This window comes from Corythoichthys intestinalis, chromosome 3 (assembly GCF_030265065.1).
Source record: "Corythoichthys intestinalis isolate RoL2023-P3 chromosome 3, ASM3026506v1, whole genome shotgun sequence".
In the NCBI taxonomy this organism is placed as follows: Eukaryota; Metazoa; Chordata; class Actinopteri; order Syngnathiformes; family Syngnathidae; genus Corythoichthys; species Corythoichthys intestinalis.
The window spans coordinates 66,031,311-66,049,403 of record NC_080397.1 but is presented as its reverse complement, the minus strand read 5'-3'; the positions used below and the strand labels follow the sequence as shown (position 1 = coordinate 66,049,403).

At 39.5% G+C, this 18,093-nt stretch overlaps 1 protein-coding gene across 2 annotated transcripts in view; it reads right to left on the bottom strand.

Moving 5' to 3' along the window:
* LOC130913351 (transforming acidic coiled-coil-containing protein 1-like) overlaps positions 1-18,093 on the bottom strand; it is a 73,495-nt gene that overhangs the window by 21,691 nt on the left and 33,711 nt on the right. For both annotated transcript variants that reach the window (XM_057831903.1, XM_057831902.1), the window contains exons 2-3: positions 17,811-17,902; positions 5,388-5,757 (exon numbers count right to left, since the gene is read on the bottom strand). In XM_057831903.1, coding sequence (XP_057687886.1) covers positions 5,388-5,757; positions 17,811-17,902 — 462 coding nt within the window. The remainder of the gene's footprint in view (positions 1-5,387; positions 5,758-17,810; positions 17,903-18,093) is intronic.

The following is an 18,093-nucleotide window of genomic DNA, read 5'->3' as shown; positions in this document are numbered from 1 at the left end:
AAAAAAAAAAAAAAAAAGGTCACACAATGTGCAGTTTAAAGGGTTTTTGGGAGAATTGGCCCTTGCCCAATTCTTTACCCTTCACTTAACTAGACACAAGGGTATTGTGATAACTAGATAGTAACCTTTGCTATGTGTGGAAGTCATTTAAAGTTGTGAATCAACCGTTAAAGTTGTTAAAATTGCTTCCGCTATTGCATTAGTTCCCTTCTGTCTACTTTCAACATGTGTAAGTTTTAAAACTGTTTCATCATTTAAAGATAGATTTAAGTCAAGATTTTGCCGATTTAGGACCATTTTAGATTTAAAAAAAAAAAAAAAATTAAAAGTAGGTTCGCTAGGAAGGATCTCTACAACAGAGCCTTTCTGAGAGGTCTACTGCTTTAAGATGGCGCCTGTTTACTAACGCATGTAGTCCTTAAAACATGTTGCCAATGCAGCCGTGTCTATCAGTTGCATCTAGTTCTATAATATGTGATATCTACCGTATCATGTGGGCGTAGTTTGTAGGCTACAGTCAGGTATTATTGGAGCCACCTAGCATCGCGTTTGCAACGGCGTCTTTCCCACTCCTGCTCTGCTCTCTCGTCTCCGTGAGTCCATCTCTCTGACTTTTTTTATTCAACCAACTTAGTAACACATAGTAAAGCACGCCTTTCCCGCTTCAGTAACGGTAACGGTGTTGCCAAGATGAGAAAAGTAATTAATTAGATTACTCACTACTGAAAAAAATAACGCAGTTTGTAACGCCGTTATATTGTAACGCCGTTATTAACAACACTGGACTCATTACAGGAGTGCTGTCAGCATTGCTGCAGAAATTGAAGAGGTGGGGGGTCAGCCTGTTAGTGCTCAGACACTACGCCGCACTCTACATCAAATTCGTGTGTATGGCTGCCACCCTAGGAGGAAGCCTCTTCTGAAGACGGTACACAAGAAAGGCCGCCCGTCTCATCAGACCATAGGACATGGTTCCAGTAATCCATGTGCTTTGTTGACATGTCTTCAGCAAACTGTTTGTGGGCTTTCTTTTGTACCGTCTTCAGAAGAGGCTTTCTCCTGGGGTGACAGCCATGCACACCAATTTGATGTAGAGTGCGGCGTATGGTCTGAGCACTAACAGGCTGACCCCCCACCTCTTCAATCTCTGCAGCAATGCTGACAGCACTTCTGTAACGAGTCACATGACATTTTGGAGGGGAAATGACAAGCAGTACTCAATTTGGACATTTAGGGATGTACGTAGTTTCTCAGGGTGTACTCCTGTTTCCAGGGGTTTAGATATTAATGGCTATATTTTGAGGGGAAAATGAATTACTGTAATTTTCGGACTATAAGCCGCTATTTTTTTCCGTCATTTTGATACCTGTGGCTTATAGTCCAGTGCGGCTTATTTGTTGATTTTTTTAGGTAACACTTTATTTGACAGCGGTGTCATAAGACTGTCATAAGATCATCAAAATTATGAAATGACACTATCATGGACATTACTGAATGCTTATGTCATTAAGTGTCATTTGGCAAATTATGTCACTAACTCAATTTTTGTCCATCTTGGATCTTTTGCATCCATTCAAAAGTGAGATCATTTGCTGGATAACACTTAATGACATCTGTTATAAGCATTCATGATTGCTCAGGACAGACACATTTCATAATTATGATTGTGTAATGACAGTCATATGGCACCACTGTCAAATAAAGTGTCAGTAAATACCATAACTAGCAATTGATGAAACAATTGGAACAGTAACTGAAGAAATATTTAGCACAGAACATGAGTTTTGATTGTTATTTAGATCTGTAGCACTGCAATGCATGCTAAGAGGCATGTTGGATGACAAAAGTCAATAATGGCAGCAGAGGTTGACTGTCTCCCATAAGGGAGCAGTGATGGCCAAATGAAGCTTCTTGAAGCAATAAAGCTTTGCAGTAACTGGTTCAAAGTTTAATGATGGTTCATTTGGTCTTATGTCAGTCGGTCGTATGATGCCGCTGTCAAATAAGGTTGTACCGGTTAATATCTTTTGGTGTAAATAAATATCCCATGATACAGTGAGGACAGCTGCGGCTTATAGTCCAATGCGGCTTATCTATGAACAAATGCCATTTTTGTGCCAAATTTGGTGGGCTGCGGCTTATAGTCAGGTGCGCCTTATAGACCCTACTCACCTACGTCACAAAATGACGTGTCGCTGTATCCGGCCGCCATATTGTCCATATTTTTTAGACTTATTCTCATTGTTTTCAATTAGTCGTTCAAGTTATAGAGCAATTCACGGAAGCCCCGGTGTTATCTGACGCTGTAAACTCATTGGATGCGTTGCATAAAAGGCGTTATGTGGAAAAGCTTCAGTTTATCCATTCGCCAGATCCATATTTGATGCCTAAATCGATGTTTTTCGACCCGCTGTCTTCGCCGTCTTTGCCTGACATCTGCTAGCTACCCTGATATTTACAACTATCTTGTCCAAACAAAATCAACCTATTCTCACGAAAGTTTGAAAAACTTTATGAGCTTGGAGGCTTATAAATACTTCGTTGCTGGTTGGGTGAAACAGGTCCTCGTCCACGAAAATTCGGCAGGAATCTATCTTGTGCTCGGGAAGGTGAGTTACGAAATTTTCAATTCAAAATCTTTTGTTCTTGCTAACATCCACTGTCAAGTCTAATGTATTTCATGTCATTTGTCAATGGAGCTAGGGCTTTTAATGTTTATATGGTTTAGCGATTGCACTCTCACTACATACATACAGTGCCTTGCAAAAGTATTCGGCCCCCTTGAATCTTGCAACCTTTCGCCACATTTCAGGCTTCAGACATAAAGATATGAAATTTAATTTTTTTGTCAAGAATCAACAACAAGTGGGACACAATCGTGAAGTGGAACAACATTTATTGGATAATTTAAACTTTTTTAACAAATAAAAAACTGAAAAGTGGGGCGTGTAATATTATTCGGCCCCTTTACTTTCAGTGCAGCAAACTCACTCCAGAAGTTCAGTGAGGATCTCTGAATGATCCAATGTTGTCCTAAATGACCGATGATGATAAATAGAATCCACCTGTGTGTAATCAAGTCTCTGTATAAATGCACCTGCTCTGTGATAGTCTCAGGGTTCTTTTTAAAGTGCAGAGAGCATTATGAAAACCAAGGAACACACCAGGCAGGTCCGAGATACTGTTGTGGAGAAGTTTAAAGCCGGATTTGGATACAAAAAGATTTCCCAAGCTTTAAACATCTCAAGGAGCACTGTGCAAGCCATTATATTGAAATGGAAGGAGCATCAGACCACTGCAAATCTACCAAGACCCGGCCGTCCATCCAAACTTTCTTCTGAAACAAGGAGAAAACCTATCAGAGATGCAGCTAAGAGGCCCATGATCACTCTGGATGAACTGCAGAGATCTACAGCTGAGGTGGGAGAGTCTGTCCATAGGACAACAATCAGTCGTACACTGCACAAATCTGGCCTTTATGGAAGAGTGGCAAGAAGAAAGCCATTTCTCAAAGATATCCATAAAAAGTCTCGTTTAAAGTTTTCCACAAGCCACCTGGGAGACACACTAAACATGTGGAAGAAGGTGCTCTGGTCAGATGAAACCAAAATTTTAACTTTTTGGCCACAATGCAAAACGATATGTTTGGCGTAAAAGCAACACAGCTCATCACCCTGAACACACCATCCCCACTGTCAAACATGGTGGTGGCAGCATCATGGTTTGGGCCTGCTTTTCTTCAGCAGGGACAGGGAAGATGGTTAAAATTGACGGGAAGATGGATGCAGCCAAATACAGGAACATTCTGGAAGAAAACCTGTTGGTATCTGCACAAGACCTGAGACTGGGACGGAGATTTATCTTCCAACAGGACAATGATCCAAAACATAAAGCCAAATCTACAATGGAATGGTTAAAAAATAAACGTATCCAGGTGTTAGAATGGCCAAGTCAAAGTCCAGACCTGAATCCAATCGAGAATCTGTGGAAAGAGTTGAAGACTGCTGTTCACAAACACTCTCCATCCAACCTCACTGAGCTCGAGCTGTTTTGCAAGGAAGAATGGGCAAGAATGTCAGTCTCTCGATGTGCAAAACTGATAGAAACATACCCCAAGCGACTTGCAGCTGTAATTGGAGCAAAAGGTGGCGCTACAAAGTATTAACGCAAGGGGGCCGAATAATATTGCACGCCCCACTTTTCAGTTTCTTATTTGTTAAAAAAGTTTAAATTATCCAATAATTTTTTTTCCACTTCACGATTGTGTCCCACTTGTTGATTCTTGACAAAAAATTAAAATTTTATATCTTTATGTTTGAAGCCTGAAATGTGGCGAAAGTTTGCAAGGTTCAAGGGGGCCGAATACTTTTGCAAGGCACTGTATATAATATGTAATAAATATGAAGTGCGATAGCACTACTCCAGATTGTCCCTAGTTGAATTTATTTTTTGGCTTTTGACCTCAATAGTGAAATTGTAAATTAATTGTATGACAACTGTCTGATTATCCCCTTATAATTATATATTTTCAGGTAGTTCATCCACAACGTCTGAGTGTATGTTGTCGGCGATTAGCCAAGCAATGATCTTAATTGTGGTTGTCAGCCCAAAACCCTCTAAATATATATTAAATGCATCTTACCAGATATAAAATGACTACTACATAATCTGTGGTAGTCGTTTGGAGCCCAGTTTTTTCGTCGAATTGCAGCAGTCAATCTCGGTCTCCTCTCCGGGTCTCTCGGAATACGGTAAAACTTCAAGTCTCTCCGTCTATCTTCTCTGTTTTTGCAACCGACCGCCACACACGACTTCACCATTTTGATTATTAATGTTAACGAGCAGAAAAACACGCCATAATAGGAGGAATTTACGAAGCGCTAATGCATTAACATGACGAGTACACGGACAACATGGCGCGGGGGCGTGGCTGTGACGTCACGTGAGTAGGGTCTATAGTGCGAAAATTAGGGTTACTCTATTATATAAGCTGCATACAGACTACTTTTTATTTTGTCAAAATGTCATTTTCTCAGTGATGTTCCATGAAAAGATATACTTAACTATCTGCAGAAACGCGAAAGGTGTACTCACTTTTGTGATACACTGTATATGTTCTTGTTTTGACAGTATAAGTGTACCTAATGAGGTGTCCAGTGAGCTGATTGACCAGCCAAGCATTGAGAGAAGCACAAAAATCAAACCCACTTTGATGAGCTCAGGTTCACTCTGCACAATAACGTGCATTCACTGTTGTTCCCTTCAGCAATTAGACACAAAGCTATGTTTGTTCAGCTTGAAAATGTGAGTCACAGTCCAGCTGGATGAATCTACAGTAACTGGAAGTCGCTACAATGTGAGCATTTCTATTACGGTACTTTACTCACATGATAATGCTGCTGCTGACCACACTTCCCTCTTGCTGGCAGGCTGGTTTTGCACCGTCAGAGTTGACGTTGCCATTGAGCAAGTCATGTTCATGGCAGGGTATCTTGTTTGAGTCTGAGCTCAGGTTAGCAATCACGGGGGCCTCATCGTCCACCTCTGAAGGATCCGGTGTATTCAGCGGGGAGTGGACCGGCAGGGACGGAGGTCGTTGTGCTTGTGATGCAGCATTTGACTGGGACAAAGGCTTGGGTGTTCGCGTCAGATTGAGGTTCTTGCCAAGACCAAAGCTGTTGTTGTTGGGTGATGAGCCAGTCAGGTTATTAAGGGCATCGACCTCATCCTGGTTGCAATTCTTGTGGACAAATTGGTCTATAATATCAGCAAAGAAAGACAAAACAACTATTATATAACATGTTACACAATTACTGTCCATTAGCAATACAATCGCGGAACTGTCAAAGATGTTGCTGTGCTGTTATTAATGTATTGTTGCAATGAATTGCATCATTGTGAAATTTGTTATTTAGGTACAGTAGAATTACTACCTTTTTGACAGTTTCAATCAAAATGTGCATTTTTTTTTTTTGTTAAGTCTTTCAAACTAGCTCTGTTGTGCAGATGTTCCTCATGTTATGGTCATTGCGTTGAAATTAGGGCTGTCAAACGATTAAAATTTTTAATCTAGTTAATTACAGCTTAAAAATTAATTAATCGTAATTAATTGCAATTCAGACCATCTATAAAATATGCCATATTTTTCTGTAAATTATTGTTGGAATGGAAAGATAAGACACACGATGGATTTATACATTCAACATACGGTACATAAGGACTGTATTTGTTTATTATAACAAATCAATTAATCAATTATCAATTAAAGCATTAACATTCTGTTAAAGCGATCCATGGATAGAAAGACTTGTAGTTCTTAAAAGATAAATGTTAGTAGAGCTCATAGAAATTTTATATTAAAACCCCTCTTAATGTTTTCGTTTTAATAACATTTGTAAAATGTTCAATAAAAAAATTAACTAGTAGCCCGCCATTGTTGATGTCAATAATTACTTACACAATGCTCATGGCTACTGAAGCCTATAAAATCAGTCACACCCTTGCGCCAGCAGAGGGCAGCAAAACTCCATGAAACACAATTAACAAGTGGGCATTTCACTATACTGTCATTTAAATCTCTCTGAGCGTGGCATGTGTGTTAATTGCGTAAAATATTTTAACGTGATTAATTTTTAAAAATTACCGCTCGTTAACGAAATAATTTTGACAGCCCTAGTTGAAATTCATTAGTGTTGCAACGATTAATCAATTACCTCGAGTAATTCAATTAGAAAAAAGCCTCAAATTTTGCTGCCTTGTGTATTTAACTAAAGTGGCGTTGTAATGTTTTGTTTTGAAAGTGTTTGCATTTATCAGGCATGCAAACTTGCCACCTTTCGGCGAAATTTCGCCGTTTTGAAATCAAAATGGGTCATTTTTCTGAATCACGTAGATCCGAGGAGAAGAAAATGGGGCGATGGGGGGGGGGGGGGGGGGTCTGTCAACGAGCGAGTTAAACCGTTAACTTCAAAACCGTAGTCCATGCTCAAAACTACACTCTAGTCCAAGGGTCCCCATCTGCCGGGCCGCGGACCGGTTCCGGTGCGCATTTGCCACCGGGCCGCACAGAAATAATAATCTAATAACGACCGCATTCTGGCCGAACTAACCCTGTGCCCCTGCTTAACACACCAATATCCCTGTCTACTCTAGATATAATACCACGGAATAGATTATAATGATGTCACAGAAATCCATTGATTGGACAGCAGGCAGTACATCTTGTTTGTGTATATATTATATCTATGTGTGCTTGTCCTCGATAATAACGTATTACTAGGCCGCGGGCGCAGCACATTTGTTCCCGGAAATAATTAGCCCCCACACGAGCGAAGGTAACTGGAAAACGGACGTCTTTGGAGATATTTTTACGGCGAAAAGGACACCTGACGAGCCTACAACCTCGAAGACCCACGAACTGCGAAGAAGTGGATTCGTGACCCGTTTGTGAATAAACAAAGAGATCGCAAATGACGGCGACCTTATTAAACGTACATTTGAGACAACAACTCTACCGAGGTTCTGGATTAAAGTCATTCTGGAATATCCTGACATCGCGACAAGAGCTTTGAAAACCTTGCTACAATGTCCAACATGTATCTTTGTGAAGCGGGCTTCTTAATCAATGTTTAATGACAAGGCGAAGTTGTTAATGGTGAGCGCGGTGTGCAGCTGTTGTGTGCAGCTTACATGGCAGGATGAATCTGAGGAGAACTTTTCTACTAGTCCTTCCATGATCAAACGTAAGTTAATATTCCTTTCTTTCAAGAAAGTTTGTAGTGTTTACTTTGGAATCGCTGCATTTGCGCATTTTGCAGGTATGTTTAACGTTACGCGCATGCGCATAACCACGTCGTTGCAATTTTTGATGGGGTTCAAAATTTGTCAGAACACCGGTCCGTGTAAAAAAGACCCAAATAACACCGGTCCGTGGTGCAAAAAAGGTTGGGGACCCCTGCTCTAGTCCGATGACCCAGACCTATCACCGCCACTCTCTTCTCGTGACAACAAATGACTGACAAAAGTAAGAGGCGGGAGTACAGTTGTTCTCTGCTTAATGCAAATGGGACATACTGTATATTTTATAATTTAGATTTTGTATAATTTGCTACTTAATGTGTCTTATATGTTCTGATTTCAGGCTGAGAGATTTAGACTTGTATATGTTAAATTATTATGTACTGTGTTTAATTCGAGATGTCTCTGGTTGCACTATGAAATGCACTTTTCCGCTCATGCCGTGTGTCCACGTTACTTTGTCACCTTTTTCACCCCTAACCAGTTTGCATGCCTGATTTATTTTTATTGATTTAGGTGGATACAATGCCCTCTAATGGCAACAGTGAATATGACTGAACTCATTTAACATGGCTGAATCCAGCTGCTCCCTGTTAAGAACAAAATAAGGTTAGTTTTTTGTTTTAGCTAATATGCTTTTTTAATGCATTCGTCATTTAGTTTATGGGTATATTTAGCCGATTTTTTTGTGGGAATATGTGCTTGAACGATTTGGTAAAAGCATTGTAAAACATAAAAAAAAAAATTGGCATTTTATAGCATTGAAGCTAGCGGACTTTTGCTATGCAAGTTAGCCAATTGTTATTTTGTTGTTCTTAGATCGTCATTTTTTTGTAAATACCGTTTGAGTCAAAGCTCATGTATTTTAATTTTTTTATGTTCCTAATCCAATGACTCGATTTTTCGAACTAATTCAAAGACTACGAAATAATCGATAGCTGCAGCCCTAAAATCCATGCACTGTCTATAATGCTTTTATTTGTTATCCAGGCATTGAGTGGTTAAAGTTCCTTCATGGTCCTTCTGGTAGAACACTTAAAATGGCTGCAAGCTTCCTCTAGCATTGCCTTCACATCCTGTTAACAGCAATCTAACGACCGCAGGGGCAGACCAAACTCTGTTGAGTCATATACTACCCAGACGTGGTACACAAAACTCAGGTTACCAAAAAAACAAACACATGAATAGAAACTGTATATAACATTGAAACGGCATTAACCCATCACATCCATGGTGAGTGCATGACAGCATAACAGCATCTCAGTGTTGAAAGTTAATGTGCAAGTTTATATGGTGCCCAAAACCAGAGCTCTCTCAGGCACTCATGCCGTTTTGAGAGAGAACAGCTGTAAAGGAGCCCCACCCAGGCTGACACAGTTCACAGCGCCATGTGGCCTAGCAACGTCAACATTTGCCTTTATTACCCTTTCCTCGCTAATTAAAAAAGCCAACCAGAAATTGGGGCTGTGCTCTAACAGAACGTTTCAATATCAATACAGTCAGTGTTAACAATCACATGTACCCTTCTAGGCATATCGTCTAAATATAGTAAACAAGTATTTCCTCACAAAGACAATTTTATTCAGCACAGTAGTGCATTTTGAACTTCATCAGACAGGGAGGTAAACCTCCATGAATAGGAATTTTAATAAATGGTTAGTATGCCACAGTTAAAGGGACAGACAACAGCTTTATAAGGTCAATACCAGCGGAAATAATCATGATTAACTCATTGGCTGCCGTTAACCGTGTTTGAGCTATTTAAACTGGAAGGCGAACATACGTTCATTTCGGTTTGCGTATTGCATTGCCTAATGGAAACACAGCTACTGTTTGCATGCAAGTCATCACTTAAAGGGAACCTTGGAATTAAAGTAGGGTGACCAAACGTCCTCTTTTGCCCGGACAAGTCCTACTTTCACGTAGTATCCTCTGCGTCCGGGCGGGTTTTATAAATTCATAAAAATGTCCGGTTTTTATGATTTTTCACGGGACCAATTTGAAGAGAATCCCTCCGGTCGCTGGTGGCAGCGCTTGCCTGTGATGACATGGCTCCTAGTGGTAGGGAGGGAAGGAGTTGTTCTTCTTTTTGTTTTTGTTGGCAGTTTACCACTATCATGAGGCTTTACCGCCATCTACTGGGTTAAAGATTTGGCCACAACGCCTGAAGTTTTTTACGATAAATACTAGAGCTGGGAATCTTTGGGCACCTAACGATTCCATTACGATTCAGAGGCTCCGATTCGATTATAAAACGATTATTGATGCACCCCCTCCTTTTTTTTGTTTTTTTTGTTTTTGTTTTGTTTTGTACATTAGTTCCAAAATTGTTCAAAAATACTCTCAGGCTAAACCAAACTACTACTTCAGTATCAAGTTAACATATAGTAGTAAACAAATATACAAAAATAACAGTAAATAAAAAAACTCCAGTCCCCATTCTGTATCAGCAGCTTTAAACTACATTCAATTAATTTAATGTTGTGAATCAACCGTAAAGTTGTTAAAATTGCTCCCGTTATTCCATAATTTCCCTTTTGTCTACTTTCGACATGTGAAAGTTTTAAAACTATTTTAAAGATAGATTCAAGTCAATATATTACCGATTTAGGAGTATTTTAGATAAAAAGTTAATTAGGTTTGCTTGGAAGGTTCGCTACAACAGCCTTGCAGGGAAGTGTACTGCCTTAAGATGGCGGCCGTTTACTAACGCCTGCCTCTAGCTTTTTGTAGGTGTGCTGCTAACGCTACCGAATCTATATTGCATCTATTCCTATATAAATGATATCTACCGTAACATTATTTGGATGTACTTTGTAGCAGCTTTTCGGCAGCAGTCAGGTATGTTGTTGTGTTTTTTTATCTCGTGGCATGAGTTGAGCTAGAGCCGTGAGTAGAGCATTGGCATTACCCGAGGGGCCGGGTAATGAGAAGCATGATGTTTAGCTACTCTCGCTCCGTTCCTCATTGACTGCGCGGCGCGCTGAGTGTGTTGTACTTCCGCTTTACTTGGCATATTTCAATAATCGGAATTTGGATGTTTGTGAATCGTTCTCGAATCTTCCACGGCCGAATCGCGAATAATCTAAGAATCGGAAATTTTGCACACCTCTAATAAATACGTACAGGTATATGATGGCAACTGTTGACTTCTGTCGGAGCTTTGACTGTAAAATCCCGTTTGGTGTCGCATCCATTGTTGCACTGCCGATGATTGTAAACTTTTATAGCAAAGTTTGATTTTTGCCTCAGCTAGCTATCAGTAAGCTAAACCGAGCTAGGCATTATGGGAAACGTAGCTTTGAACTGCTATGTTTGGAAACATGCTGGTTGAATAGTTTGTCAGTTTATTTCGGTTTTTGTTTGTGTGCAATCTAGAACATTGAATGAGAATATCAATTGAATGGGAATAACAATTTGTCAAGGAAAATTGTCGTGATAGTAATTCATAAAAGTGTTTTGGTTGGCACATAGCCAACTGTGTGTATGTGTATTGACTGGACTACATTTCCATGGGTCTGCATGATATATGTATATATTTATATTGTTTTTTTTTCCAAGTCATCATTATTATTATTTTTTTTTTCAAACTGCATTTTTCCATCCAGAGTGAGGGGGCACACTTTAAATATATGAAAGTGATATAGGCATCTTTGAGTGAACTTCGAGTAAAATTCAAGTATCTTGAGGCCGGGCTGAGTGTCCTCTGTTTTGGCAATCAAAATATGGTCACCCTAACTTAAAGTGATCCTCTGATTTAAATACATGTAGGCTCTAATAAACCACAATTGTTCTCTTGTACTAAAATATGTTGTTAGAAACACATAAAATGTTAAATCAGTGGCAATATTTTATAATATTTGGTCCATATTTTGACCGTTAGTTGGTTTGCGGGCTCGCAGTGATGACATAATTGGTACCTTTCCAAATGTGAAGCGTGTTCAACAAGTGCTTATTGCTGCCTAAACTCGCGAAGTAAAATGCTACGATGTGCTGCTTTTGGATGCAATTTCCAGTCAAATGGAAAAAAGGGGAGTGAAGTGAGTGGTCGTGGAATTATTATTTTTAGTGAATAAATGTGCATAAGTGGAAACTTCTCCCCTTTTTGGTCCCTCTATGCATGTATCCTACCCACCACGGGTAGCGCCCGAACATTTTTCCTGGATCCTCAGTCAAGTAAGGGTCCCATCGCGTCTGCAATAAAGGTTTTGGATCTGTCCATTTATTTTTATTCATCGGTCCAACAGCGGCTTTTCGGATCAGTCTATTTTGTGGAATCGACGGCCTGATCGCGGCTGCGATATTGCCATGGGATCTGTCTAATTCCTGGATCTTCGAGTGAGTAAAAAACGCAGATTTGGATTAGATCTTTTTGTTGACTATTCTTCGTGGGAGTTTTCCCCAAATTATACTAAATATTTAAAGCACTATGGCACGCTACAGTGACGACAGTGACTCTGACGTGGACCTCACAACAATGTAGGGCTGCAGCTATCGAATATTTTAGTAATCGAGTAATCGACTGAAAATTCTATCGATTAATCGAGTAATCGGATAAAACAAATATATTTTTAGGTGAAGAGCAATTATAAATATACATGAGAAAACAAGACATTTCATCTAATCTTGAACCATTTTCAGTCAATGTCTTTATTTTCGATGTATATTGTTGAAAACAGCCAACAGTTGCATCTCAGATGTAACTAGAATAAAAAAAAAAAAAAGACTAATTCACTGCTTTCACTCAAAAAACCTTTAGATCTTATTAAAAATATTTACATATACAGTTTATATACCTAAAAATGCCGTTACGCTTGATAACACACATCACTTAAAAGTTAGGATTTTTTTCCCCATGTGTTTCAACTGAATTTTTATTTGTGACAAGCCAGTTTTAAGTTCTAGTTAAGTTTTAAGTTAGTCTAAACTGTAAGTCCTGACAGGATTTTGAGTTTTTGCAGTGTTCCATCAAGATAAATGTATGACACAGGCTGTATTGGAGCACATTAGGGACCAGTGCTACTTGGGGTTTTATCCAGCAATGACTACTGAGCAAAAAATTGATAGTTAGCATTATTGAGTTTTTATTTTACACCCTCTTCACTCCACATCGCTATGTTATGTTAAAGCCTGTATGTAAGACACGTTAGCCACGCATCGGCAGCTAACGTTACGGGAACTAGAGACAGTAACGTTAATCTTATTTATTAGCGCTTAGTGCTCTACTGCTTTAAGATGGCGGCTGTTTACTAACGCTGCCCAGACGCGGCCGAGTCTATCAATAGGCATCTAGTTCAACATACATGTGATCTCTGAGACTCATCAGATGCTAACTGCTACCAACGTAGCATCGTGCGGGCTAGTATTTAGCAATGTCGGCGTCGTTTGTAGCGGCTGTCGGCTGCAGTAAGTTTTGGGTTTTTTTTTTTGCTTCTTCCCCTACGCACGGGTCATCAGCGCGTTGTCCCGCATTAAAAGTAGTTCGAGCAAAACGTGATGCTTAGAGCTGTCAAAATAAACGATTACTCGAGGTGAATAAAATTACTCGGATCAGTTTTTAAACTCGAGTTACTCGAGTTGCTCGAGTATTCGTTTCAGCTCCACAACAATGTTGGAGTTCGTCAGGGAATGCGTGTATGTGTACTGCTGAGCTCCCGAGTGAAGAGTGGTCAAGGTGGAAATATTATTTTTTTGTGAATAAATGTGCATAAGTGGAAGCTTCACCCCTTTCTGGTACTTTTATACACGTATCCTAGCTACCACGCGTTACAATGTACAAGACCTGGATTACATAAGGTGTGCTCTTTGGCCTATACTGTATGTAAAGCACACGACAGATTTGGATGCTAACAATCTCCATAATTGGGAAAACGTTTGAAAATGCAATATGCTTACCTTGAATATCTGCTAATAAAACCGGAGTTCCCGAATCCCAACAGCATGCACTCTCGCTCGCTACCGGAGTTCCCAACAGGACTCTCTCGCATCATTAGTTTTGCCCAACTTTTGTCTTATCAGGTATTTGCTGCACGCATTTTTCCCTGAAGCTCGTCTTGTGAACGACCGACAGTGCTGTCCTGCTCTTCACTTTTCAGATCTGGTTCAAATAGGAAGGGTAGAACTGACGACATGTTGGGAAAGCTAACGAGTGACGCGCTGGAATTTCGCCAACGGGACCAGTGACGTCACGCACTGCGACGTAACAAGAATGGCGACCTATCACTTAAAATAATTTTACAAACTTTATTAAAACAAAAACATTAAGAGGGGTTTTAATATCAAATTATTATAGCTCATACTAACATTTATGTATTAAGAATTACTTGTCTTAAAAATGGAGGATCCCTTTAAGAATAGTAGGCTTTAATAAGCCACAATTTTTCTCTTTTACTAAAATATGTTATTAGAAACACATAAAATATTGGCATTTATTTAAAAATGTATAATATTTAGTACATGTTTTGACCTACGGAGGGCGTCATGTATTATACACGCAATGGACGCTTGGAGTGATGACGTAGTTTGTCACTGTCACTAGACCAACACTACCGATTCTGCAATTCCTTCTACGCAGCGAGACGTCCAACACATGTGCACATCGGTTAAAAGTGGCGAGTACTTACTATTTGTGTTTTTATTGAGTCTTTTATTACCTTTTTATTGCCTCAAAATACTTTTTGCATGTATTTCCCTCTCATACTTTTAAGCATTGTTTTCTTGCGGTAGCTCTAAAGCAGATTGTTGATCTGTTGACCACGTTAGTCACATAGCGTATTTAAATGACCCTTATTTGATATTTATACGTTTAAGTTTTTTCTTTGGGAATCATTACAGTCCCTGACAAAAGTCTTGCCGCTTATCCATTTTGTAGAAACAACTGCTAATAACCTGACTTTTAATTATTCAATTGGTTTCACAAATGGCTCATATTAAAGCTAAGACCCACCCAAATGATGTTGAATGTACAAAAATACATTGAAGGGGAAAAGATATCGTCATCGCACACACCATATAATTGTTTGCATTAGTCTAACACATATATAGTCCAACACATACATATGGTACCGGTTCTCGTAGGCACCGTCTAACTGTTTGCATTACTCTAACACACGTAATATAATTAATCAGGAAATAGTATCATTTTCATATTTACGGTAGGACTACACTACTAATATAAAATAAATAGCACACCATAGTTTAATGAGAAGAAATAGAAGAGATACACAATGCCGTCTTATCACAAGATTGACGCACCAACTCTTGCAATCAGCTCTAAAAGAAGTACAACCAGCCCGGACAGCAAAGTTGATAGCGGGTGTCCCAATCCGCGCACGAACCTAACCCGCCCGAAACCGGCCACAGAGGGAATGACCCAAAAGCAACGCCCAGAAACGCCTTCGACAAGGCCCGCCTCAGCAAAGACTTTAAAAAGACTGGACACTGAGATGACACAGATTTTTGCTGCTCGGAAACATGTAGCCTTGTTTTGGATCCAGAATTGTTCCTCCGTCGTTTGTTTTTGCCTTGTTTTTTACCATTGTCGACGAATAAATTGTCAACCTGTTTTCGGTGAGTGTTCTTCAAACTTTTGAAACATGGAGTCAGTACAAAGGTTTAAAATAAGAAGAGGACGCGCGAAGTTCGGCCGTCCCGGTGGGCGCACGCGAGGCAGCATCGGCCGAGCGGCACTTGTTTTGGCTGGTGCTGTTCCCGGGTGCGTCTGGGCCGGGGGGGCGAATTTCAACTGTTTCACTGAAAATACACTTATCATTTAATGAAGACATAAAGGTCAAATTTTGGCAAGACAAAAGTTTTGTCGCCTACAGAAAGCAGTGTGACAATTGAACAAAAAATGTACTTTAATACAAAAATATGTTACATAACGTAAGCAAATTAAGTAGTGGTGCTGTGAGATCCAAATTTAATATTTTGTATGACTTCCATGGGCTTGAAGGACTGCATCCATGCGGTTCGGCAAGGATTCATGCAATTTATTGATGAATTCGTCTTGCATGCCTCCCAGCGTTCATCAACATTCTTGGGTTTCATCTTCCATGCTTCCTATTTCATCCTACCCCAGACATGCTCAATGATGTTCATGTCTGGTGACTGGGCTGACCAGTCTTGGAGGACCTTGATCTTCTTTGCCTTGAGGAACTTTGAGGTAGAGATTGAAGTATGCGATGGAGCACCATCCTGCTGCAAAATTTGTCCCTTTTTATGGTTAGGAATGTAAGAGGCAGCTAAGATTTGTTGATATTTCAGACTATTTTTGTTGCCTTCTACCCTGCAGATCCCTAGCACACCCCCATACTGGATGTAACCCCAGACCATGATTTTGCCACCACCAAACTTCAGTTTTCTGAGTGAATCTCGGATCCATGCGGGCTCCAGTAGGTCTCCTGCAATATTTGCGGTGACTGTGGTGTAATTCAATAGAAGATTTATCTGAGAAATCCACCTTTTGCCACTTTTCCAGTGTCCATCCTTTTGACAGGCTGTGGGCCTTGGCAAATGCCACACGGATTTTTAATTGTCTGCACCCTCAGAGATAAATAGTCTGAAATATCAACAAATCTTACCTCCCTCTTACATTCCTAACCATAAAAAGGGACAAATTCTGCAGCACAATGATGCTCCATCACATACTTCAATCTCTACCTCAAAGTTCCTCAAGGCAAAGAAGATCAAAATCCTCCAGCCCAGTCACCAGACATGAACATCATTGAGCATGTCTGGGGTAGGATGAAAGAGGAAACATGGAAGACGAAACCCAAGAATGTTAACGAAATCTGGGAGGCATGCAAGACTGCTTTCTTTGATGTTCCTGATGACTTCATCAATAAATTATATGAATCCTTGCCGAATCCCATGGAAGTCATACAAAATATTAAATTTTAATCTCACAGCACCACTACTTAATTCGCTTATGTTATGTAACATATTTTTGTATTTGAAGTACATTTTTTGTTCAATTTTCACACTACTTTCTGTAGGCGACAAAACTTTTGTCTTGCCAAAATTTGACCTTCATGACTTCATTGAATGATAAATGTTTTTTCAGTGAAACAAATATATTTTTGTACATTCAACATCATTTGGGAGGGTCTTAGCTTTCATGTGAGCCATTTCTGAAACCAATTGAATAACTAAAAGTCAGGTTATTAGCAATTGTTTCTACAAAATGGATCAGCGAAAAGACTTTTGTCAGGAACTGTAGTATGTTCTGTCTTTATGCATTGAAACAAAACAAGCTGAAAGCGCACGGTAGTACTTTGGGTTTCAAATTCGTCTCTTGTAGGACATTTCGCCGGTGTAGCACATTTTAGCAGAACATCGGTTTTGTCCCACTCTCATCTCGTCTCATCCCGTCTTTCCTGTTCATTTTGCTTTGCTGCTCATTTTGAGAAATCTCGACAGTGCTGTCATGCTCATTAATGTACTTCTCCGGTACAAATTGAAAGCGTTGAACAGATGACATGTTTATGTCGCTAGAGTCATACTCTGGAAGCCCGGCAGCTTCCAATTGTATTTTTGTATAAAATTGTATAAAAATTGTATAAATTGTATAAAAACGAAAACATCAGGAGAGTTTTTAATATCAAATTATTTTAACTCATAATAACGTTTATCTTTTAAGAACTACAAGTCTTTCTATCGATGGATCTCGTTGAAAAGGAATTTTATGCAGGTTTTTTTTTGTCTGTGTTCGAGTCTGTCAGTGTTTATCTGCGTGGGTATAACTGACATCACAGTTATCAAAGAAAGGCTACGCTCATAAGCGGAGTCATTTTTTTGTGTTTATCCGTTGTCAGAGGTGGAAGAAATTTGTGATGTGACTTGAATGCTTTGAGCTTTAAAATTCCACATTAAGGTAGGTGTTTTCTTTCCCTTTAAATGATCTCAAAACATTACTGTGTAAATCAATATATATAGATTCAGGCTAAATAACTGTGAATAGTAAAAAACTGTGATGCATTCAAATGTGAGGTTGAAGCAGCTGAGTATATTACCTGTGTTCGTGGCGTTGTCAAGCTGGCTCAGCAAATTCACTACACTTGGAGACTCTACCTCTGGGGTCTCGTATGTTCCTTCGGAGTCTGAACTATAAAGAAAGAACGTAATTATTTTCTGAGGCAATCGTGCAAAATCCCTAGGCCATAGATTTATCTGCAGCACTATGATTACAATATTGCTTTATTTCTTAAGTCTTTTTTTTTAGAGTAGAATCAGAAAAAAAATGCAAAAGGTCTTAGAAATCTCAATATTACCTACAATCAGCCTATCTAATCCATC